This window comes from Mchenga conophoros, linkage group LG3, assembly GCF_057382185.1.
Source record: "Mchenga conophoros isolate Kocher_MC1m ecotype Shallow Benthic linkage group LG3, M_conophoros_male_GT1.1, whole genome shotgun sequence".
In the NCBI taxonomy this organism is placed as follows: Eukaryota; Metazoa; Chordata; class Actinopteri; order Cichliformes; family Cichlidae; genus Mchenga; species Mchenga conophoros.
Genome location: NC_140528.1, coordinates 64,349,140 through 64,375,693, shown reverse-complemented (window position 1 = coordinate 64,375,693; position 26,554 = coordinate 64,349,140). Strand labels below are relative to the sequence as shown.

The following is a 26,554-nucleotide window of genomic DNA, read 5'->3' as shown; positions in this document are numbered from 1 at the left end:
ACATCTCAAAATTTCTAATACTCAAAAGCTAAATTATGTATGATATATTGTGGTGTCACCACATTGCTTGGCAACCACCTATCAACGAGCTAAAATAACGTTTTTTTTTTTTTAGACCTTCCTATGATCCATCCTATCGTTTTCATTTCACAACAACCTTTAGATCCACAAAAGTTGAATTATATACATTTTGCAACCACGCAGCAACAGGCTGAAATGACCCATAATGTAAACCTATAAACGGCATCTAGCACCCCTATCTTTTTTTTTAACCTTTCTCAGTGTGATCAAGTGTATCAGTCTGCCAACAGCATGAACAGGTCAGACAACACCGGACCATGGACACGTAACTAGATGATTAAGTTCAACTGAAGCTGCAAAAACAAAGACATGAGAACGCTTCCTCACATATGTTTTTAATTCTTCTCACACACTCATCGCCAACATGTACATTTACATTTTCAACACAGAAGTAGGCTTGAGACTTGAGTCTCAGCACGGAAGGTAAAATGCATCTTAAATTAGAGACAGATTTAAAAATGGCATTCTTATTACAGCGTATGTGGTTATTATAACATATTGCAAGTAGGGAACTTTCATATCACCTTAGCTATTTGCACATACAACAAAAATAGTTCCACCACACTGAAGGTCTGTTTTTGGTCTAAATGCAAGCAAGAAGCGCAGCTGCAGCACATCAGGGAAGGAAAGTCGGCGCTGCGGTGCTTTAAGTAACACAGATCAAGCTTCAAACTTTGTGTTACACCTGGCACAGTTTGCATTGTCGTGTCACATAAAGTTGCAGCATTTTGTTTCAGAGTTGAAAAAGTTTTCAGGCCTGCATCATAAAAACTGATGGAAATGTCACGATCGAAGGTGTTCACATTAAAAGCATCCTTTGAAATTATTTTGTGTACATTTATAGATAGATAGACATAAATGAGGCCTTAATTAAAAATTCAAACATTAGTCAGTGGTTATTTTTATTTACTAAGAAACAATCTACAGACTGTTATGACACTGGTGTAAATGCACAATCAGGCACAAAACACATCATTGTACTTGTAAAGACATCCAAGAAACCCTGCGCCTCTTACAGTTTAAGACAAATCTCTACAACACTGGTTTCTAACACTTATCATCCTCTTGTGTGACTGAGACTCCTGAGGAATAAATATCTAAAGCACCAGTACAGACATATACCACTAACAAACTGGTTTTCAAACAAGCCGTCAGCCGGATGTGTTTGGTTTTAGGCAGTGTACTGTATGTAAGGAGAAGGCAGTGGGGATGCCCTGAGACACTAGTGTAAAACTAGGAAGGCTGTGGATACAGGAGTGAGTGTTTATGTGCGTGGGAGTGTTGTTACCAGAATGTACAGGACAATCATAACATAACCAGACAGCATGTAATGAGTTCATTCAGGGGTGCGTGTTCAGATTTTGCTGGTAGCAGTCGTAATATTGCACTAAAATGTCGTCTACTTCATTACTTTATTCGAAAATATCATTTTGTTGTAAAGCTGTTGTGCTTATGCCTTACACAAAGCATAAAACTGATTTCAACAAAGCTACAAAGTAAAGCTACAAAAACATTTTCATCAGAGGTCATGAAACACTTAAACGCAGGCGTTCACACGAGCACGCGAGCAAAGCATGGAGAAAACGAGCGCGACTCACCAGCGGGCTCCTTTCAGCCCGTGCTGCTGTGTAGTGTGTTTTTTTTTTGGGGGGGGGGGTTTGCTTCATTTTCTTTTGATAAAAGAAAAGAAAAAGTCCCCACATCTGTCAAAACGCAGCTGGAATGGCACACGAGCACAGGAGTATATTCTAATTAAGGCAATTAAGAAAAAAACCTGTGCACCACTAATACAATACAGGTGTCCCACATTCACACTTCGAAGAATACAAAAAGAGCTGACATGAATACGGTGTTAGAAAACACTAAAATTAATATATTAATAGTACTAGAAAAACTTAAGCAATTATCACAATTACAAAGTAAATGAATGAGAAATGTTTCAGAATTAAAGTTAAACACAAAAACAGTATTAGTGTACATCACAACATGAAATGACTTGATCTGAATCGGATTTTCACAATCAAAATGCAGCTCGGGTGTGCTGAACGCATGAAAACACAGATTAACAACATCAAAAAAACTAAGAACAAAAAAAAGCGTTGAAGTCATCACGGTCAGTCTTGTGATAGAAATTTAAAAAAAAAACGTATAAAAAAAGTCGCTCTTACAGCGAGAGTTTGCAGATAGTGAATAAAGGGCAGGGCGATGATGATGATGATGAAATGGAAGGTGCTAACCTTTGTTTATTGCACTTTTGATGGACCCCAGACAGGAAGGTTTGAGGCCAGACTACTTAATTTGACATCAAATAAAAGACTAGGCGTGGGGGCACGTGTATAGATGTGTGTTTTCATGTGTGTGTGTGTGTGTGTGCGTGTGCACCCACGTGGGTGTCTGAATATGTTTGGTGAGCAGGTGAGATATGAAAAGTTGCACTTCAGCAGTCTGCTGATTTGCGGTTGTCTCTGTCCTCCTTCGACAGAGGAGCCCTAGCCTCCTTCATTTCCTCGCCTTCCTCGCCGCTCCCGCTGCTGCTGCTGTCGCTTTCGGCCGGATAAACGACCATACAGAACTTCTGGCCCACGTATGTCATTTTATCTGAGAGAAGAGAGCAAAAGAAAAGGAGTGAGGACAGATTGAGGTGCAGGCTGTCTGACTACATGATGCAGTTATTAAATAGCATAAAGAAAAACAACTGCTATTACTTGTAGTTATAACATTTTATAACATTGCGGTCGTGGAGTGGACGTCCTAACAAATTCACATCAAAGTCAACTACAAACAACCCAAGAGCTACATCTCATGACACGAAGTTCCACTGGTCATGATTGCTTCTGTAAATATATAATTATTTTAAAGCATGTTGTGTCTAAATTAAGTACGGTGTCAAAGAACACTTCTGACTTATAAAATAGTTCCTAAACAATAATGAATTTGCATTTCCTGAACATTGAATCATTAAGTTAATGAGAGGAAAAATATTGGGCTGATTTATGGGGACATACCAACAAAAGCGTCAAAGCACTGTGGCTTGTTGTCCCAGTATACTCCCAGGAAATAGACTGGGACACCGGTGAGCATGATGGCGAGGCCGATGCCGCACACCAGGGGCTCAGAGTAGAGGGAGAAGATGAGCAGGAAGGCCCAGAAGAGGAGGTAAATTACCGGCCATATCAGGCTGATCTGAGAGGAGAGAGAGGAAAACAGATTTTTATAACGTAGAAAGAACAATTTTTTTTAAACCACTTTTTAATCATTCATTTAACTCAAATTAAAAGCTATTCCCATTAAAGCTGAACTAGATGGACATTTACATTGTTTAAATAAGCAAAGTGCAAAATATATTGAGTACAAAGCTAAACCAAAGCACCACATGAACAGACCTTGATTGGCCGGTGCATGTCGGGCTGTTTAATACGCAGAACAATCTGCCCGGCGACAGTAACTCCGTAGAAGAGGTAGTTGATGAAGCCCACGTAGTTGATGAGGGTGTACATGTCACTGGTGCACAGCATAAGGAGGGTGGACAGGCACTGAGGAATGAGAAAGGTTTGTTGTGTTTAACCGAGTGTGGTCAATGGAGACAGAAGAACTTGTGTATGTGGTAGAGGTAATATGGAGCCGTGTAACAGGGAGAGCAGTACTCACTGTGAAGAGCAGGGCAGGGATGGGAGTGCAGCGTGTCACATGAATCATGGCCAGCAGACTGGGGAGGTGGCCCTCTCTGGCTCCGGCGAAGAACAGTCTGCAAAGGGAGAAGGACAAACACAATGAACAATGTTAGCACGAGGGAGAAGCCAAACATTATGAAGAAAGCAAGAAAGACTGGAGGGAGTCTGGGTGCTCAGTATTACGACTGTGATGAATTTAGTGGACATAAAAGCAGGTTAAAGCTCATTTCGACCTCTCCAAAAACGCTGCCTGCCCCAAACCAAGTGCCCTAGTTGACTTCTCTGTCTGCCACATTTTACATTTGGTTATGAAGAACAGACTTTAAATTTGAGGACTACTGAGACAATCCATGCAAAATGTGTCATGTTAGAGCAGTTCATAGTAAAGCTTTGGCCTTGATGTCAAACACTGACTTCACATAGTACGTAGTCTGTTGATACAAGTCAGTCTAGTCCAACTAACCGTGAAGATGTGAAGAGGGAACCGTTGACTCCCCCGAAGGTGGAGAGAGCCACAGAGATGGGCATGATCCACGCCATGACTCCGAGCAGCTTCTCACCAAAAGTCTGGGATGGAGAAAGGGTTGGATGATAAACAGACATAAAGGCACATAAGTATGTGTTTTAATTGGAGATAGAAATAGATGATGTACACACAGAAGACCTATATAGACGCAAAACCCACTTCAACACCACCTCTCATGTTCATTTACTTTAAACTGGAGCTGGACTGCTTAACATGTACTCATAGATTACATTCAAGTTTTGTCACATGCTAATTAACCCTACAACTGAATCATACACTACTTTTTATATCTTATAGCTTGCTGGTGTCAAACATAAGGCCCATGGGCCTGAAACGACCAATCAAAGATTCCAATCTGACCCACTGGGCAGCTTGAAAAATGTGAACGAGGGCACTGATAAAGACCTCCCTCATGGACATCCATACTATGCCAAAGTAATAAACAAACAAATCACAGAAAAGTTCCTGTTTTTTTTCTTAATCTAACACACTGTTACTGACTTGAGAGCTTTAAAAGAAGGCAACAGGACTTCTCTGACTTTGTGAAGATGTTTCTTCTCTCATACAAAGATGTTTTCATTTCTAAAACAACTAGCAGAGAGTCCCAGGTAATAAACTCACCCACCATAATGTCTCCAACAGCCCTGGTGACGACTCAGGACCACCTCTAAAGGGGATGGTTACCCTACTAGGTGTATATTATCTTGGACCTTGGACCAGTTGTTTGAGAACTGAAGCCTCTTGGATGAGAGGCAAAACATCTTCAAAAAACCACATCCAGCTCCCTTCTTTTCAAGCTCTCAAGGCTACCTTGACCTAGATGCCTGAGATCCTACACCAGGGGTAGGAACTCCAGGCCTCAAGGGCTGGTGTCCTGCAGGTTTTCCATTTCACCCTGGGTCAACACACCCGAATCAAATGACTAGTTAATCACCAGGCCTCTGGAGAACTTCAAGACATGTTCAGGAGGTCATTTAGCCTTTACATCAGCTGTGTGCTCAAGGACACATCTAAAGTTCCCCACCCCTGTCCTACACAGTCATAGTATTATTGCCCATGCATTTACCAACAACGGCCATTAGAGGGTGTCATTCATTTGAAATAACAAGGTGTGTCTGAATGAAGTGACAGGACCACCACAGCTACTCACCACAGCAACAGCATTTGAGGCAAGCAGCTCCTGAGGACTCATGGCTGTGACATAGGCGATGTTGGCGAAGACGTAAACGAAGGTCACGACAGGGATGGAGATGAAGATGGCGCGAGGAAGGTTCCTGAAGACAATACAGCACAATACTTCACTTAAGAACTGAGAGAAAAGCAAAAGATTTAAGGAAGGAAATTAAAAAGGATGTTTTACAGGTGGGGTATTAATGGATAAGAAAGGTTACCAAAGAAAAGGAAATGAGGAAATAAGTCACTACTTTTTTATTTCTACATCTGTGACCAGACACTGGGAATGTCAGGGGGAATTTTTCCATTGTTAAGTTACATAAATTTCAGAGAGCTTTAGCAAAAAGGATCAGGGATTAAAAATAAGCTTTGTTGGTATGTGACTGCTAATTACTCAAACAGTCACAAGCAGCTTATAAATCAGATATATTCCTGTGGCAGTGTGGCATTTAATCTTGTGGGAATGTGGTTTTCTACACACAGCAGCTTCATATTTATATATGTATATGAGAGGCAGCGTAAAGTGTCTTACACATAAGGATCCACCAGCTCCTCTGTGACATAGTTGAGGAAGTTCCACCCGCCATAGGCGAAGGAGCCTTGTAGGAAAGCTAAGGCTATTAAACCTACATCGTAGTCCTGGAAGGGCTCAAAGGCGTTGGCAGGCTCCAGCCAGTAGTACTCTCCTACAGGTAGAGGAGAAAATCTTCAGCTTGGCACAAACACAATGGAACATTTACAACGATAGCACAAACTTTTCCAATTTTCTAGTCATAGTAAATAACAAAAAACAAAAAGCAGTTTATTTTATGGTTCTCTCTGTTCATTTCTTAAATCTGCATGACCTTCCCAAATTAAGCGGGCCTGTTCCCAATCATTTATCTCTGGTTTGATAACTTGTTTTGCTGCCGGGGTAAACAGCCTGGTTTCCTCTGAGGTCTGGCCATGCTGTAGGGAGCCCAGCTGAAAACTATCAGCTAATGAAATCAGCGTGTATAAAACAAGTTGTAAAAGGTACTTTGTTAAATCCTTGTAAAGTGACTTTGTAGAATGTGTACTGCTTTTCCTCATTCCTTCTTTTTTATTCTTTTAAATCCCCTATTGAGGCTTGTTTTTAAAGATATGTCTACCACTCTCTCTATTGCATACAGTTCCTCAGATATGAGCTAAATTCCTCCCATCAAATCAGCCTTTGAACTCTTCATTATCTCCAGGCAATTGTGCAGAAATCCCCGTTTTGCCCTTACAATAACTCTTCCTCAGCCATGTTTGTGCTGTAAACCCTCACAAGCCTGCTGATATTAGCAAAAGGGCCCCAGCAACTCGCTGACCCCTGATGTGAAGCCTTTACTGTCCCGACACACTGAGCGCGTCCCCACTGACCCTAAGTCTGTGTCTGTGTGTGCAAGAAATGGCGAAACCATTGTGAGCGATGCACATATGAATGCACATATGGCAGCGGTGAGCTTACCCTTGCAGACCTGCACGACTCCCATGATGATGATGAGTGCCAGCGCCAGCAGCTTGCCGGCAGTGAACATGTCCTGCACTCTGGTGGCCCACCTCACGCTGGAGCAATTCACCCATGTCAGCAGCACTAATAAGAGAGAAGCACACAGTTATAAATCAAGGACAGCATTAATTCAGCCAATACTCAAAATCAAGCTCAGTTGCAAGCTGTCGCTGATCTCAGTGCCAGCTCGCAGCAGCTGACGGCTCAGCAGATATCACTCTCATTAAACTGTGCTATTTAGGCTGCTTCTGTCTTCTTTTATTTAATATGAATATGCAAGCCACTTTGCAACCCGACTCCACCCCAGCTCCGTCTTATCAAGACGTTTCAGAGAATTTAGCCTTTAGTGGCTACGTCTTAACTGCGAAACCCAGGAAAACCAACCCTGCAACCTACAATGTAACCTGACCTGCACCTACCTAAAAATGTAACTACACGTCGAGTCGGTGCAGTCAGCAACTACTGCGATTGGCCAATTACACCTGTGCCATGTTTCGGGCTACTTTTTCGCAGCAGTGTATGAATGAGAATAACAATATTGCCTAAAAATCGTATCATAGTTAGGAGCAATAATCATAGTACAAATGTAAGGACAAATGTCAGTGAAGTCCTGGAGGGCAATTGCTGAAACTAAACTCAGCACTGATGTAAGGGAAAGAACTAGAGGGACAAAAATGTTTTGTACCCGAAAAAAACAACTGACCACAACAAAGAGCAAAGACCCAGGAGGGAAAAAGTCCCAGCATTTTGTTTGTTTCTATCAGCTGGCACCACATGAAACACACTGGGACAAGGACCACAAGGTCCATCCATCCATCCATTCGCTTCCGCTTATCCTTTTCAGGGTCGCGGGGGGGCGCTGGAGCCTATCCCAGCTGTCATAGGGCGAGAGGCAGGGTACAGCCTGGACAGGTCGCCAGTCTGTCGCAGGGCTAACACACAGGACAGACAACCATTCGCACTCACATTCATTCGCACATTCACACCTAGTGACAATTTGGATTATCCAATTAACCTATCCCCACAAGCTGCATGTCTTTGGACCTTGGAATTATGTTAAATACCTTGGACAAGGTATTTAACATAATTCACCGCATACCAGCGTAAATATCGGCAGTGACGTTGACAGCTTACGTAGGTTATGTGGTAGCCTCAACAGCGATTCCTAAATCAGGCGTTAGCCGAGAGCATATCTACCATCATTAATGCTGCTCTGGTCTGAGGTCTTGCTGCTGCCCTCTCTGCTTTCAGCGTTGCAAGCATAAAACAACAGAACCACACCACCAACAAAAACTACAACAGATGGACATAATGACTTTCTTGTGGTCCTGACTGGACTTGTTTTACTTCACTTTGCTCCAATTTTTCAACCGAATCCTTCAATATCATTGACTTCAGATTGTCACGTATGATCGGACACTCCTACTGTTATTACCGGACATATACGAAATTTGCACTGTGAAACAGTCAGACCGTGTATAGATTGTGTAAAAGTATTCTGCTGAGCATGCTTATGTCGACTTATCTTTGGAGTCGGGTGTTTATGAGCTGAAGTAATAGTAACCGAGTAAAATTTGTTGATCAGTAACACTGAAGGCTGTGCTGGTTTATGCATTAATTGCTTTATCACTTCATTCACTCAAAGGCACTGTCACTGCATAATTTTGCCCAACAGGCAAAGGAGATATGAGATATATTACTGATGACCCCGATAGATTTAAAGTTTCTCTCATATCAGGTCAGTGAATTAGATTAAAGCCGCACATAGACAGCAGCGACATTTGACTCCCTTGCTGCATCATCACATTCACCCATTATCGTCGTGTGCCTCACCTGCAGTTTCCCTTTAAAAGGAAGCAATTAGTTGCTACAACACGAGTGGCGATTTATGAATAATGCAATGTGTGAATGCACTTTGGAGCATTTCTATGCTTGCATGCTTATATAGTGCAACATTACATGTGATTGCTACTTTTTGAAAGTTTGTGGACTTGCTCCTGTCGATGTATTTACTAGAGAGCTTCATATCAGGGTTGATGTGATGAAGCCAGATAAGCGCGGCCTCGAGAAATTACTTGACATGTTAAAGTTTTATAGGGATGACCGATGTTTTTTCTAACTGTCTGGTCCTTTCAGAGCTCTCTAATCCTGCTCATCTAGCATTTAGCAGAAGTTTTTTTTTTTTTTAGAAAGTCCTAAAATGTATTTAGAAAAGCTTTTGACCTCATGGGAAAGCTAACACATACAAGAGATAATGGATTTGATCTGTACTGCTGAGCACAACAAGCCAGTGGGTTCAGGCCAATAGGGTGCCATCAAAGAATAAGCTTGTTTGACTTTGTGGGATTAAGTTCATCACATTAAATAACTCTGAGCGGAGCTGCCACTGCGGGGAACAAAGCCAGGTGCACGTGAACGGACATGCATGATATTAACATACTGTGTGCTCAATGCAGACAAAGAGGGGCACATGATGGGCTTTGCAGATCGGACATAGTTGTGGTGGAGCTACGCAGAAATTTGTGCATCTCCTGCTGCTACTTCCTCCACACAAAAGCAGGAAACAAAAGGCATGCAGATTAGTTCAAGACTGATTCTTATGTAACTCTCATTAACTACATATTAAATCCCCAAACTGATCTGGTGGTAAACAACTGTTTTAAGAGCCAGATGATGTTTCCCACTGCTCTGCATTTCAGTTACAGCATAAACATTCCCTCCTGCTCTGCTGCTGACTGGCAGATTGTGGACAAACACCTGAAGGCACCATTGGAACTTGGAGCTGCTGAGCTTTTTCTAAGCACAGCATACAAAATGAAGACATTATTTGCTCCGTGCGCATGTGTGTGTGTATAGGAAAATGTCCTGAATTAACCATGAGCCTGTAGGAAAACATTGGAGAATTATGACCTTGCACGGAGCCATCTGTAGGAAGAGGCAGACCTCACGAAGAATCGCCCTGCATGTCTTTGAAATGGTACACCATTTAAAAAATAAAAGCCTGTCATGCAGCATGATGCTGTCAAACTGCCCAGTGACTGGTACTGTCTGGTTTGCCTGTCACCTAATCCGGAAATAAATAAGTAAGGCAATATCCTGCAAACTATTACATAACATTCTGCAAAGGCCATGTTTAGGAAATCACAGGTACGTCTAAACACAGACCCAAAGGAAACGAGCAGGTGACCTTTAACCAACTTTTCTCTGAGCAACAAATCATCAGCAAGCTTTTTTTCCCCTTAAAAGCTGCCTGGCAACATCTGTCTAATCAACTCAAGAAAGAAGAAAATCTAGAATTACGCAATAAAGCATGTGCTAGCAGTTCTTGGTAGAGCTAAGCACATTTGGCTTCAAGTCATTTGTGTAAGTGGATTAAAAAAAGGCAGGTTAATACAGGTCAATGTGTCAGAAACATTAAAAGCAAAGTATTCAGACAGAAACAGAAAAACTAAACAATATCAAAGAAGCTGTTTCCTGCCTGCTTCGTCAGCACCAACATGCTTGTTGTATATCTTGTCAAGGACTATGATGGTTATTAAGTTTGATCCCTTTCAGCCCTTTCAGAGGCGTATTTACAGGCTTTCCCGCATTAAGCTTAAGTGTTTCCAACCAGAAGTGTGCCATGTAGCTATTTTGTTGTTGTAACAGGGCTTCTTCTGCCAATTTCAAATGACATTTCTTCAAATGTAAGCAAGCAATTATTGCTTTCCACCTATTTGGTGCCAAATAACTCGGAGCATAAGACTGCTTATTCTGCCAGCTTAGTAAAGTAGCAGTAGTGTTTTTGGCTTATGGTCATTAGCAGCAATCAATTGGTTAACTACATTTAAATGTCTTTTCATGCATTCTCATGCAAGTCTTTGGAAAGTGAGCTTTCAGCATCATTAAGCCAAACAGGACAGCAAGCTGAGCTCATCATGGGAAGCAAATCAAAATATACAATACTCCGCAAAAAGTTTCACTCTCCCTTGAAAAACTTACAAAGTGAAACTTTGTATTTGCCATTTTTAATTATGCATGTTTTATACGCTTTAGCATGCAGACTGAAGCAGGGATCAAACCACCGGCCTTTTGATTAGAAATGCTGCAGTCATCCACTCACTTTCAGGATCTAAATCCAACCATTTTTTGAGTGTAATGGTAAAAAAGTGATGGAGGGCGAAAAAGAAAGAAAGTTTAAAAACAACAAGAGTTGGATTTAGTAGGGAGATGCAGGAAACATCTGAGAGAGCTGCAGTATACAAGATGAGTGAGTGAGAATGCCTCGAGGAAGGAACTAGTGTGCAGTTTAACTCAGAGAGAGATATTTTAAATCAATCTGCATCCAGAAAACACCACACTGAACACAACCGTTGTCCTCCTGAGAACTGAAAGCACTTTGCAGTACCTTAGAAGAGATGACCTAAAAACATTGTTGCTCTCCTTATTCCCCAATAAATTTCATTAGAGTTGCAGGGGTTAGACCACAGCTCCCAATAAAAACAATGTATACATGAAACGCACGAATCGCCGCCAGGTAACACAAACAGTGCATGTATTCTTCTCCAGGCTTCACGACCGTCTCTTTTTGTGTCTCAAGGCTCCCTGAAGTATTTGTCTAGTGTGTGTGAACTTTGTCAAAGTACTCAAATCTACCACAGTCATGTTGGCGCCAACACATTTCTCCATTTGTCTCCACACATTTACTCCTCACGGCTAAACTCTGCCAGCTCCCTGTGCACTTCCTCTCTCACATGACCTCTAACTGAGGGTTAAAAAACACAAGTGCTTCATAAAACAGGGGAAAACTGGGATAGAAGGCATAAACTGGATAAACAAAGTCATAACTCAACCAGTCAGTGAATTATAAATAGGTTGAATGTGATGACGTCAACAAAGCAACAGTTGCTGCATTGGAAAATGTGCTTGAAAGGACTTTCAAATGTTGAACTCCACAACATCTAAATGCTGTTATTAGACTAGTTTGTTAAAGCTGCATGAAGCAGATATTTGCTCTAAGCCCCTCCCACAAGAGAAGTGAACTAGGCCTTAAAATAGGTGAAACATGTCTCCCAAACCCTCGATTGTACTCAATTGTTGCCGACATGGAGCGCCGGAGACAAGACGATCAAGTCATCGTTCCAAGTCCGCTGTAAGGTCAAGTCTCCACGTAAGACTCGGAGCAATCACACAACCACAGGGTCTCCATAGAGCCTTCTGCTCATTATCTGATGATGACATTTACACCACTTGGAGACCCCGAGCCAAAATATGATGGCAATGCGTCAAGGAAACTATAACCAATACTTAAAGCCAAATTTAAACCCCCACTCTAAGCAGCTCAGAAAGACTGCTTTACGTTTCTTGAAGAACTCCAGACAGTTGGTGTCGACACCAATGTGCTGACGACACCAACTGTCCGCCATCTATAATCCAGTTATGAGATCCAACACCCGTTTTCACACCGTGTGATTAGGCAGAGGATCAATAGGGACTCCACGACCCTCTTATGGACACACCCAATAGGTCTTAAAAAATCTGGGACTCTCCACCAATTGCTCTTAAAACTGAAGAAGCTTCTCGGATGAGAGCTGAAACGTCTTCAAGAAACTTAAAGAAGTCCAGACGCTTTTCTTTCCAAGCTCCTTAGACTACGATGACCTGGACGACTGAGAACCTTCACAGACATCACTGCTTAAACGTTTTTGTGTTTCACAAATTATTATGTAACCTTTAGAAGTCAATGCCTTCACCAGTTTAGCATTAACGCCATTAAATTCAGTCAGAGTTTGTAGTTCAGTTTATCTTAGTTGTTGGAAGTCTGTCCTCCATGACGTGGAAAACACACCTCTGGGTTGTGGTTCATTTGTGTCTGGGCGTGTGCACACGAGTTAGATGTGATGTGCTACTCACAAAGACAAACGGCAGCCAGCACACGCAAGCCATTTTCTGGTGGAAAGCAGGTGGGGAACAGAGGCTGCAGGACATAGTTGGAGAACGTCAGCGCGATCACAGCCTGGTTGGTCGGGTAGATGACAAGCACAGCGATCCACAACCGCAGGAACCTGCGCAAAAAGAAGGGATAGTTATGAAAGAACTTTAACTGAGTATTAATGGACTACGCGAACAAAAATAACAAGTCAATAAAACAGTTCATATGTTCATGGTTTATTAAGCTTGTAACAGTCAATGATTAGTGAATCATTTATGAAAGTACCAGTGCCTATTTCACTTTCTCCACATTACATTAATTTAATAGTTTGTACTAGGAAAAGAAGCTACACAACAGTGTCACCTTTGGGTTCTGAGGAGCCATGAATGGCTTCAGTTGCTATACTCAGCTAACACTAAAAAACAAATGACCCAGTTACTGAATAGAACCACTTCCTTGCATCACTCAGAACAAAGCAAAGAGAGGAAATCTCATGCTGCTTGTGACTAAAATAGTAAAAAAAATTTGCAGCTACTTTGATGTTAGGTTACCGGCACATTGCCCCGTTATTTTCCTGTGTTTGTGCAGGGAAACGACATTTAGTTTAACCCAGACCACTAACATTTCTGCCTGGCAACAGTTTAAAATGGGGTGACTCATCCAGTCTTTTAACCTGCCAAAGTAGCAGTAGTCATGGAGAAACGCAACAGTGAAACAATACACCAACACGCCACATGTTACACATTGTCTGCTTTAATATCACATCAGCCCATTGTTTTTTGTTACATTTTTTATTGTGTTTACTCACATTGATGTATTTTGTAATTTTCACCTCGTTTTCATCTTACATGATTTGTTTAGATAGACATGCCTGACAATACTTATCTCACTCGCCTCAGCATGATAACAAAAACATGCAAACAGGCAGATATCAGCAATAGTGGAATAAAATGAATATCGGGCTGATGACACGAGATTTAGCAGAGCTCAGGGGCTTAACGGAGTGACAGGTATAACCGTACACGTGATATCTCCATTAAATTCTCTGGAAGCTTAAAAAGGGATCATTACACTCGAGTGCATTAATGGGATGGCGGCTCGCTGGAATTTGTGAGTGTTTGTTAAAAAACGTCACTCTCGAATAACTCCCCTTTCACACTGCTCGCTTCACTTTTAGCATTTTTAATACTCAAATTTAGTATATTTCAGGTAAATGATGTATTTTTTTACTTTACTAAAAGGATCTAAAACCTACATTTATTACTGTTAAATACAGTAAAAAAATAATGTGTTGGGTTTAATGTGTAAACATATGATAAACTAAGGTGACAACGATGAAACAAGCTAATCTACCATTACACTTTGAAGCACACCAAGCTAGCTGCAATATTTTAATGTTAATTAATGTATAAATTATCTATAATATTATAAAATGGACTTGTTGAATATTAGGTTGTTAATAAATTATGAAAAGAACAATCTGTAAGTTATTTAGCACTAAGTAGTATTTAAATATATCAGTGTATAAAGTTTGTGGATGCAGCTAGAAAACAATGTTAGATTCTGTTAGCTCATAAGTTAGCATTGCACCTAAAAACTAAAATGCTAACAGTAATGCCTTTCTTCTGCACTGAGTCTATGTATAGTCTTTGACCTAGACTACACAAGTGGTTGACACTGTTGCTAGTGTTCAGTCGACTTTGTTTTAAACCTACACATTAGGTACGTCATAACTTCAAGCCCTTTGGAAATCCTACACCGTAATCTGACGTGCACCTTCCTAGAAATGTAACCATACATCGCCCTCGACAGCTACAGATGCAGCTGTCGGCGTCACCCACTTGTCGAGGCTACAACATGGCCTGCAGTTACATTTCTAAGTAAATGCACGTCAGTTTACGGTGTCGGGCACAGCAAAGTTACGGTGTAGAGTTTCAGAAGGGTTTGCAGTTAGGATGATGGAATGTAATGAGAAATTTGTGAATCATTTGTTTCCATTTAACTTCCACTTAAACCACTGAAACCAGCTACACCTACAGTATTCCGTGTAGGGGACATTACAGGTGTTACGTAACCCTCGTCAGTTTGATACAACAAAGGCCCTTTGTGCATGAAGCGCTGTCCATTCAAGTGTTTGACGATACAATTTTCAAATTCTTTCTTCCGCGAGCTCGCCTTCGCACAGCTGCGAAGGTGATGTAAGTACACCCACCATTCCAGTTAGTGACTTATAAGCACGCCCCCATATACACAGATGGGGACAAAGGGAGCAGCAAAACAAAAACAAACATCCCTTGAACATGGATTTATTTATGCTATACCCAGGGCACATGGAAACGGTGCGGCCCCAACACTTCAAACTGAGCATGTGAAGCCACAGAGTACAAAGTCTCTGGAGTTAGATGTTCATTGATGTGTATTGATAGTTTGCGCACAAAGAGACACAAACAATCATTGTCTGTTTGGTCTGCTTGAATTCCTCTCCCAGAATATCTTGATAATATGCATCCTTGTGATAGTTGGAAAAAAAAACAATGGTCTGGTGTGTGTTTACTTTCTGAGAAAAGGCCTAGTGTGTGTGAAATCTTCGCTAACAAACAATATTGTTTTTGCTAGGAAACTAACTTAGCGTGATTCCCAAGCTCTTGCTGTAAGAAGCCATTTATGGATGAATGGGAGGAGGCCGTGAGCGGAAAGTCAATTCAAAACTTTCCATTAAAGATTGAAAACCCCCACAGCGGCGTGCCATTCGAGATTCTCTGAGTCACCTGGAAGCTCATTTACTGGCAACTAATTTGAGTCAGTTGGGTGAATGTCTGTTTCTAAGATCTGCAGCTGGCTACAAGCTAAAGTCCACCTTTCTACGGTGGACTTTAGATGCAAAAATTTCACAAAATTAACGTCATTGTGGGATTTAGTGTTTTTAATATGTTATATCTGGTTGCTGTGCTTGTACCTCTGGACCTGCTTTGGATCCATACATCTGAGCTCCATCAGCTGGATAATCCACCAGGACTCGTCAAATCCATGTCAAATTAACTTTAGTCGTTTCTGGCCCATTTCAGGCCCTTCTTCTCTTTGTTATGCAGTTAATAACCAAACCTTTTGTGGAATGACTGGGGGCTTCTTAGCCCTCACTGATGTGAGAGTGAATAAAAAAGTCCAAAGAGAGAAGCTGAACTATAAATCATTCCAATTACAAAGATGTAATCCTTTGAAAACACATTTGTTATGGAGAAAATCAGCTTTCAATTAGTAACAAATGGTGTCCTATTTTTTGTACGTCATGGTCTTAACTTTTTCCAGCATAAAGAAGACAGCTGGCGACCCCCCCCCCCCCCCCCCCCCCCCGTATCCTTAATGTTGAGTTTTGACACCTCATTATATAATCAATAAAAACATGGTTTCAGGGCCATTAGGATAAGTTTCTGTTTTTTCGAAGGGTGGCCCCAGTAAGCTACTCTGAGGCCTTTTGTTCAATGACGAGGCCAATGATAGAAACTCCTCAATTAAAATAAACAAAACAGAGTTACCCCTAATAGACCTCCAATCGGGGAAGAGTTAAAACACAGGTGCTGATTTACCCCTGAAGATGTGTGACATCTATAAAAGAACGAACGACTCACTCACCCTGCCAGCCCGCCGAAGATGTCCTTGACGTAGGAGTAGTCTCCTCCAGACTTGGGGATGGTGACGCCTAGCTCGGCGTAGCACAACGCCCCGATGGCGGTGATGATGCCGGTGATGATCCAGACGATCAAAGCCAGGCCCACTGAGCTGGCATTCTCCATCACACCCTTTGGGCTGACGAAGATACCTGAGCCAATAATGTTACCTGGTGGAGGGTGGAGGGAGAGAAAGGGTTCACGTTTCAGAAGTGCTGTCCAAAAGCATTATGGGAAGTAGTTGTCTAGCTTTAGGGCTTGTCCCATGTTATTAGAAAACAAAGTGTGGCTATAAGGGCAACTGCTCTACCAATTTATTACTATCTTGTGATTATTATACAAGTGGATGGCTGATCACTGGTGTATGAATTCACCCAGAAGCACCGAGGGAAAGACTGAGGAAACAGACATATGACAAACTAGACAGGAAATAAATAGTTAGGTCACGAGTAAAATGGAAAAGATGCTTTAAAAAATAAGAGAGAGAACGAGCAGAGTTTCAACAGCAATGAATCAGTCGAGCTGCCTGGCAAAGTGGGAACCTGCGATATGCTGACTTGGCATAGCTATGAGGAGATGGAAGAGGGCCGAGAGCAGGGTTAACGAGTGCAAAGAGGGAGGAGGACTGAAACGTGGACGCAGAGGGGGGAGAATAATGCCCTGACATATTCAATGAGCGTCAGAGAGCAGTTTGCACAGCAGATGAAAGAGACGGATGGTTGGGTTCAGGTCTAACACGAAAGCGTTCACTCCTCTGATAAGGCTGACGTTGGCGGTCACGAGAACTGATCAAGTTCAGCTCACCGTGGTTTGAAGGCTTGATGCCATCAGCCACAGGGAAAAGTGCCGGGGTCAAAGGTTGGCTGGGTTAAATCACAGTGAGTGCAGTGTTACAGTACAAAAGTCAGAGATATGAACGATGCTATCATATTGTGCCTTGAGACATCATCAGGTGGATCCTTTGTGGCTGCTATAACTGCAGATAAAGTGTAGTATTTAAGCTGCTGTCGACTCCTGTTCATACCAAGCTGGGGGATTAGGGCTCTAAGTTGTGAATATTATCAAACTACTTCCATTTTAACCAATTAGACAAACTAAACCATCCTTTAGTAAAGGTTTTTAGACATTTTACCTGTGTAATATTAACGCTACATCTCTGTTTATATATCTTCCAGGAAATCATGTGGGCTTTTTTTTAATTTCTTGTGTAATACAGGACTGATTCTTCAGGCCTGTATAAATCTAAATCAAACAATATTTTTTTTTAAAAATCCTCCCTTGTTTGCACACTCATACACACACAATGCTGCTCTATTTAAGCGCTCGTGGTACCTCGGCTTTCTAAGATTAGCCTAATCTAAGTCAAAGGCATGTGCACAACTAAAAACATGCACATTGTTTTTTAGCTGTAACAGACTCCATATGGATCATGTGCGAGTGGCGAGAGCAGCCGCCGGCTTACATAACGCTAGTTGCAGCTTAAAGGTAAAAAGGAGACAAACAAACTCTTTCTCCCCTGATTTTGTTGACAACTTTATGACAGAAAGTGCCTCACCTTTAACATCTAGAGGCAGGGGGGGAAAGCAGCCATCTGCTGACTCAGCATTAATGTTGCTTTTCTTGTAAAACGGTCTGGATGGGTGGATTTGCCTGTGCAACATAAAGTTTGGTAGACTTTCCAGAGGCTTTTGAGTGTAAAGTGTCTGATCTATGTTGTTTTGAATGTGTTTATGCTCTGAGCTTTAGATAATGGAGACTTTTTTATAGAGGCAATCAAATGTGCGCCTGCATGTAGTGCGTTCATGTCATGTGCATCATTGCGCACTACGGTGCAAGACTGCTGACTAATGTGGAATCTGCATGTTTCCTGTTCTTACATTTGTTGTTTTACACCCCTTTGTCTCCAAGCAGGCCAAGGGGAAAGAAATTTGGGAGGTTTTTTTGGTTTTTTAATGTGGAGTTGCTAAACTCTTTGCAATCTCTGACCAGCTGAGTGCTGCATCACCTTTAAGAAGCAGGCGATAAAAAGTCTGAGCTGTCGAATCTCCACAAAGTTGTTCTTTTTTACATATTTAGGTACATTTTTAACTACAAAATATAAATAATATATTTTTTATTAGATCGTTGTTTCATAAAAGAAGAGGATTGGTTTGTGCCCTCTGAGCATATTTCTGTTCCTTGTTTTTCAAAACAAGATTTCATTTTTAAGGAATTAGAAAGACCACTTTTTCATATCTAGGTTTCTAGGAAGCCACATTTTATGTGACTCATAATAGAAACTGGGATCACTGTCTGGTACGTTCAGCTGCCCACATGAGTCACCAGAGCAGTCATGTAACCCCCCCACCCACCCCCAATGAAATAAAAAGTAGCTAAAAAGTAAGGAGTCTGGTGTTCATCCCCCCCAGTAAGTACATTTTGTTCCAAGGGTGTTTTTGCAAAGTCAGCATCAGTCTTAATGTCACAGCAGATTAGAGACGCACGTTGCTCAAGAAAGTGGCTAAGACAACTTTCCACAAGAAAAAAGAAAATGCTAAAATGCTACACTCAACACTTTGAAACCGTAGTTTATAAGCCAATGGTTTCCACATTAACCACTGTTTATATATTCAGTCTTTTACATAGACTGTAGATAAATGATGCCTATGTCCCTCTTTTATATACAGCCTATTGTATAAATTCGCTTGCCTGAGCCTCCCTGTGACACCCCTAAAGATATCACTCAACCAAACAGCATCCACAAGTTATAAATGTTAGGCAGCGTGTGTGTGTTTGTGCAGCATTATGATATAACCCAGATGAGCCTTTGCAAAGCTCTGTAGAATTAGTCTTTGTATTTCCCCTCAGCTGCAAATCCCTGTTTAAACAGCTACCAAGCTGAGGCAACCTGCTGCTTGGCCCTCAGCCGGAGACTCAGACTGTGCATGCGTGCATGCTTTTGAATATGAAAGGAAGGTATTATTACACTGAAGTAATTAATCGGACGTAACTCGCATTAATGGTTTTGATAGCAAGGAGAGGAAAAGAGGAAGCAAAATAAAGGCAGGCTTGTTTGTCTGTTTATCATTAATCCTGCCAATTATTCCTGGATTTAGTCTCTGCAATGTGAGTCAGTTTAAAAAGAAATTAATATTTAATAAAAGTACAATTCATCCAGGAATTTCTTTACATAATACAAAGACTGGAGTGCAGCTCAGACATGGCTAAGCCAGGCAAGCTAATAAAACAGCATTATCAGGGTGGAGCCAAGAATGGCCAAAAGTTCACTTCTAATCCCAGGCTTTGGACCTTTCTGCAGTTACGTGTCTTCATTTGTGTGTGTGTGTGTACGTGTATGAGCGATAAATGCCTGAACTGTACAATAGGCCATAAAAACATTTGATGTCCTCGTGTGCTCGACCCTTTTCATGGAAACCCAGCAGGGCATGTTCGTGAACCAAAGGATCAGTCGAGTCACCTGAGCTCACGTCTCCCTCGCACAGGACGGCGTGAACTGAAGTGGCATGAATGAGTTACTTGGCCAAGGACAAGAGGGCTGAGCGCCGAGGAGTGTGGACTATGGAGGGCTATAAAAACCTCCCGGCCCTGTGCTGCCCCAACATTTCTTAACGATTGGCAGGTAAATGGAGATTGATAAAGCAAGCAGTTTAGATTATGATGAATGCGGGTGTGTTGAAGGGTGGAGCTGAGCTGGTGGAGTAAGGATGCTGTCAGCATGCGCAGGGATCTCCAGCGTCTGATTTCACAGAGTAACAGTCTCATCTCTCCCTGCCACGTCATTTTTTTGTACTCCTCTCTTGTTGAAAGCTTCTCGGGATATCAACCCACCCCGCCGTCTCCCCTCTCTTCTCCCGTTGCCGTGGAAACACGTGAATGAGTGACTCATCCCCCGCCCTTCTATTCCTCCTGGCAAGGTCAGCATGAGGACCGCACACTCTGGCAGGACAACCTGTGCCATATTTTACCCCAAAGTTTTTATAGATCAGTTTGTCATGTGATGATGATAATGCATCGAGAGACCCCTGTTGCTGTTAGACAAATGAGGGATGGCTTTCACCGCTCGCGTTAACTGAGTCCATCTAATCCACGAGGATAGTGACAGTGCTAGTAGGCTGATTGTGGTCATTTGAATTGAAATGAAAAGCAATTTCTGGTTATTTGGTAACTATTTTGATTGAAAATCAATCAGTCAACATTTAAAACAATGCTAATCAATCACACACCTGATCCTCATCATCATTGCTTCTATCTCTGACCTCGGAAAGCTTCTTCCAAGAGAAGTTTGCATGTTATGTTACGCTGCAGTACATATAGCTTATTTTACAATTTGCCCCGTGTAATATAAAACAGCACTTTGAACGATTCGAAGACTTAAGCCTTTGTCATCATTTCCTTACTCCTCACTCCTTGCAGTTTAGGGGACTGCTGGAGTACTCAATACTTTATTAAACACTCTAAGCATGAATAGTGGGCATTATCACTACAGGAGTCTTAGTCATGGAGTGAAATTTTTGAAAATCCATAATGAAAATATCAAAATGTTACTGATTTGATCTTAAACTTTACAGTCTTGTGGGTCTTTGCACTCAACACGATACTCAAATACATAGCAAAGCAGCTTTCTATTAGTACTTTTCCTCAAAAGTGTCACGGTGCAGTATTCAGCTGTAATTACAAAGAATGGTGGATTCCCGTGCAAAGGTTCCTGCATTTTACAGGAGTAAGGAGTCAAATAACTGAACTAAAAGTTAAAGTGGCTGGAGAAATGTCTTTAACCCTTTATCTGATGAACCATATATGGTAAGTGGATGATCCAGTATCACTGTAGGGTTGAAATTTTGAGCTTGTATTTTGGTGTGTGTGTGCATTATAATGGGCTAAAGGTGCATTTTCCAGTCAATCCTAACTAAATTACAGCTGCAGGCTCAGATCAGTCACATGAGCCTAAAAACTGCATGCACCAATCCTCAGAGATGAGTTAAAGGGACAACATCCTGATTGCTGCAGAAAATTGACTACAGAAAAATGATGATAGCTTCAGTGATTAACGACTGCAGGGGCAAAGGGCAGGAGACTGTTACAGGGCAGACTCAATTACAATATAAGTTTAGTTTGTGGTGTCTACCTGTGTTCAGCTGTTTCCAGCTGTCATGTGAGGTTGCTCTGTAGAGAGTGTGTTTGCCTGTTTTAATCATTTTAAGCATGATGGAGACTTAACGCCCTTTTTGATTAACTACAATATGTGTTGGCAACATTTCTGCCTTGCTTTTAGAGTCACACAAATGATCATCATTATCATAAACTTGTAAACTACATTCATCAAATCTGGAATTTGATCCCAGTGCAGCTTTTTTTTACCCTGCTCATAACTGAAGAGCAGGTGGCTGTATACTCTGATTTTCTCTGCAGTGCTTAGTCCCGTCCCTGTTTGTCATATTCTCATTTTTACACACTTTTCATACAGTCTCAGACCCTCAGACATTCAACATAAAGATTCGTCGCTGTGCTGTCAGACAACAGCCTGCACCACATGTCATTCCCACGCAACGGCAGTGACACTCACCAATAATAATACCGCAGGCGCTCACCAGCCCGATCTCCTTCTTGAGCGCAACACCTCCTCCTGACTCCTTCACAGCGGCACCATCCTTGGCAGATCCCGCCGTGCTGCTGCGTTGTCTTGGGCCGTCCGTCATCTTATTAGATGGACGATTTTATTTCGTTTTAAATGTCTTTTTTATGCACTTGGTGTTGCCCGTGCGCTTGGAGTGCTTGAGCGCAAGCGTCTTCCTTGTGCGTCTTCCTTGTGCGTACAGGAAACGTGCCCCGCTTATCTGATAAAGGACGTTTATCGTTGCTGCTTTCAGCAACTTGATTAATTTGTCAGATTAAGAAAAAAAATCTCTATATTAAAAAGCATAAGGTCAGCAAAAATGTGAAGTGCTTTTTGGAAACCGTGTGCAAAAAGAAATAAAAAAGCGCAGCTTCCTGACAGCTAAGTTTCTTCAAGATTTCCGCGCAGCTGACAAACCAAACAAAGTGATCTCGCGCAGTAGAGCCTGACACAAGCAGCGCGTGATGATAAGTCCGTTTATCGAGAGAAAAACGCTTATTCCAGTGTCAGGTAGGTAATAAATACAGTGACACGGTCCTTGTGTCAAACAAAGAGACACTTCGAAACAAAACAAGAAAGAGCTCTCTCAGTCTTTCCTTGTTCCAGGTGTGAGCCGGAGAGACAAAAACATCCTCTCAGAGAGCTGCTCCAGCAGTGCAGGAAACACTCAGAAGTAGCTCAACTTTGCCGTAAACACCGACTTGTGAAAACCTTGAACAGAACACTGAATTTGAGTAGATACACGTTCTTCATAGCACCGCCCCACTCCCAGCCCCCTGTCTACTTCGAGTCTGTGTTTTTCTTCTCACGACCATGAGCTCGTGCTGCGTTACTCATTCCTCCTTCAATAAACAACTAAAACCGCTTTTTGATTAAGAGAAAAGAAAAGATATATATGTAGATTCAGTCTTCATTGCTTCTGCTCCCTTTGCCCCCCTTCCTCTGTCATACTCTCTCGCTTATTATTCAAGATGCGGTCTAAATTTAGCTCTTTCACCGAGACGTCACACCTCACGCTGCACGCCACAGCACTGCCGGTGTGTTTTCATCCGTGGGGTCTGTGCAGCTTTACATGGTCACAGACCCCTTTCCCTAAATCGGGGGTGTAACATTTATTTTGATTCTGTGGAGAGAAATTAGTCTGATGATTTACATGCGTGAACCAAAATGTACAAGTGTTCACAGGGATTTGTGTGTAAATCTGTGTTTGTTTGTGTGTGTGTGTCTGCTAGTGTGTTCCAATCCACATACACACATATATTTTACAAATAGATCCAGACCTGAACAAACATATTTTCTTTATTTCTACCTCACCACATATATGGTGTTTTTCCGGGCCAAAGAGTTTCCTGTGTGTGCAGATGTCTAAGAATGTTTGTGACATTTTTTCACTCGCCTATAAATCATCAAATATGCCTAAAATGATCACCTGATATGGACGAATCACGTTGCACGTGCACGCCATGCTTGCAGTTTTTACGGTGTCAGTTTCACATGTCAACAAATGTAAATGCGTCTAAGTACAACCGGAAAACTGGCATATCTGACTTCCCGTGTCACTGCCAAAAAACAAACTCTTTTTTTCTTCTAAATAAAGTGGATAACTCGTCATTCCACGATTAAAAACTGATATTATTTTTTTTATCATATGTCCCAGTTTTCTTAAACATGTGGCTCCGTGAAGCTGACACCAAATCGTCCGAAATCCTGGAGTGCACGTGTGAAGCGTGGCACAAACACTCTTGGATATGTGTACACTACTCTGTGTACGTGAAAAACATGTGACACTGAAATTAAAAATGCTTGTGATCACTGCTTGTTCCGGTTTGGATGTAAAATGGTTTTGTGCCTGTTCACATTTGTACTGCAAACCCACATCTGGAAAGACTTAGAATTACACACATTTATACATTTTAGTCTACAGCTGTGGATCACATCATCCGCATGTATCAACCTTCTGAGAATATTTTCTCTCCATAAACCCTGAGCTGCCCCCAGTGAGTGTGTAGGTGAACATTACACAAGGCGCTTATAGGCACCGCATAAAAGGTAGAACTCTATCAGGAGCAGTTGGCGAGTGTTTGCAGACGTATCAGGAACTTCCGTGCAAACTCGCTGCCAGCATCCCGAGCTCACAGTGATTGGAAGGAGGTTTTTGATCCTGCACCACACATCTCCTTGCAGCCTCCAGCAATCACTCACAAACCAGCTGAGGTTGCCGGGGGAAACCAACCAGCCTTTAAGCCTTTATGGCTGAGGGCTAAAGAGCGAAATACACTGGTTACACAGCAACATTGTAAACATCCTGCATGCGATGTTGTTGCTTCAGAATCTTTGGGCTGCATGTTTTTTTTAAATAAATCTATATTTAGAATTCACATAATGATGGTTGCTCTTGGAAAATCAGTTATAATGATAAAAAATGTGTTTTTAAAAACAATTTGGCGCCTTCAGAGAGAAGGGTCAGAGAATACGAAGAGAAAAAAACAATTTGTGTGCACTACTCGAAATTACACTCTCTCTTTCTTTCTCTGTAAAAACTTGCATTGTTACCTCTTATTGTAGTGTGTCCAACCACCAGTATTTGTAGGTGCTCAGCTAAAATAGAAAAGATCTCTATATAAATATATCTTAATCCTTCTTGAGCTCACACCTAACTGAATATTGTGCAGAACACGAGCATGTCTCTTTAAAAGCCAAAGCACTGCCGCTTCTTCCAGATTTTCCCCTCACTGTCTCAATAACTGGTGGGAATTTCTCATTTTTCCTTTCTCCCTGAAGAGATAAGAGGACAGCTGGAGTAAGCAGTCCCTGGCGGTGTAGGAGACACAAGGACACTCATTCAGTGCAGGAGCTAGCTGGCAGGATGAGAAGCCCTGAGCCAAAGTGCTTCACAACACATTTACTGTCAAACATCTTTCCCTTTATTCGCATTTCCTCTGATTTTATAGGAAAGCTTCACCTGAGAGACCCCCAGCAGCACTTCCTGAACAACTGTTGACTCATGATAGCGGAATAGACGACAGGCGTTACATATCTTGAGTTATTGAATCTACAAATCTGTGCGAGGCCTTGCTTTTCTGTGCCGAGTGAACAAAACAACAAGGTCACCCGAATCGCTGCAGACTGGATTGAAATGACCCAGATTTTTGTCATCGCAGACAAAAAAGTTCATACTGCAAATCCACCTTTAGTCACGAACACATTCATCACGTGTTTCATCATTAGGAAAGTAAAAATAAGTGGACCAGTTTGTTGTAGTAACTGAGCACTGAGCAGGTTTTAGTGGGTCAGCAAGTACAGAAACTAGACCTCCCTTTAGCTATAGAGTCGTGCCTGAAAAGAAATTAAAACATTAATAGTCCAACTTTTACTTTTTTCCTCCTTTCATGACTCAGAAAATTATGCACATTAAACAGAGTACATATATATGTAATACACAGCGTGTTGGAGGTGTTCTCTCTCTGAGATTCAGAAGCACAAGAAGCCAATAACCAATAAATGAATTCAGCATTATCACTTGATTACGTTCGTGTATTGACCGCCTTTCATTTAAATGTATCAGACAGAACAAAAGTTAATCTAATTAAAGTTCCTTTAAAGAAATCGACCTCCTTAATTTAATTTTGAATTAATGATTAGTTTAAAGATGTAATGTGTGGCTATAATGAAGACTGAAGCTCAGCCTCAAACACCCTTGTGTGTCTGGGTTTTGGTCGACACTTTAGAGGTTTAATTACGGGTTTAACTAAATCAGGTACTCTGTGTTTTTGTACCTGATGAAGGTCGGTTGGACTGAAACGTTGTGATTTGATAAAATGAGACAGTGTGCAAAGGTTCTTATTTATAATTTCTTTTTCCAGAGGAGGTTTAGTTACTCAAAGTAAAATGCTCTGGGTCTGTTTTTCCTCTGTCACCATCATCAGCTAACCAGCCGAAAGCTGCCAAACACTCTGATCCACATAAACAACAAATTAAATATCACACAATGAAGTCAAGTTACAAAAATCTCAAGTGTTTTATATTTAAATATATTCTAATATAAATAAACACAGGCAGGGGAATTAGATTGCTCTCTTTCTTCATTATGTGTAAAAACCCTTGCGATTATAGGCTGATCAAGCTACCTTTGTGATCAAACACTGGCCCCTTTGCTTCTGATAGTGTTGACTGTGCTGGGCTGCAGATACAGAGGACACCTGATCCTTGATCGTCTTCCTCGCTCGCTGATTGAAACAAAGCAGCCTTCTGTAGGCATTGTTTGGCTGATTAGATTGGACTGTTTCTAATTACGTCACTCTAATTGTAGCAGGATAAAGAGCTGTGATAAAACACTTACCAGAAAATAGGTTTGAGAACTGACCAACACTGCTTCTCTAAAGAAAAGATATAACTAGGTC

At 41.6% G+C, this 26,554-nt stretch overlaps 1 protein-coding gene across 1 annotated transcript; it reads right to left on the bottom strand.

The window, feature by feature from the left end:
* Nucleotides 1-400: 400 nt before the first annotated feature.
* slc7a8a (solute carrier family 7 member 8a) lies at nt 401-22,991 on the bottom strand. Its single transcript, XM_085266678.1, has 11 exons — nt 22,104-22,991; nt 16,506-16,710; nt 12,857-13,008; nt 6,923-7,048; nt 5,984-6,137; nt 5,429-5,552; nt 4,216-4,319; nt 3,730-3,826; nt 3,465-3,614; nt 3,087-3,264; nt 401-2,679 (listed from the first exon to the last, which is right to left on the bottom strand). Exons 1-11 carry the CDS (start codon nt 22,234-22,236, stop codon nt 2,519-2,521), a joined length of 1,584 nt encoding a protein of 527 aa, XP_085122804.1. The 5' UTR covers nt 22,237-22,991; the 3' UTR covers nt 401-2,518.
* Between the last annotated feature and the right edge of the window lie 3,563 nt (nt 22,992-26,554).

Bases quoted from the DNA above. Each gene is read 5' to 3' on its own strand.
- slc7a8a (XM_085266678.1), bottom strand. From the start codon at position 22,236: ATGACGGACGGCCCAAGACAACGCAGCAGCACGGCGGGATCTGCCAAG. The intron at 7,049-12,856 runs GTGAGTAGCACA...CTCTCTTATTAG, and splicing joins GCTGGCTGCCGTTTGTCTTT to TGCTGCTGACATGGGTGAAT. The intron at 2,680-3,086 runs GTATGTCCCCAT...CTCTTCTCTCAG, and splicing joins GTGCTTTGACGCTTTTGTTG to ATAAAATGACATACGTGGGC.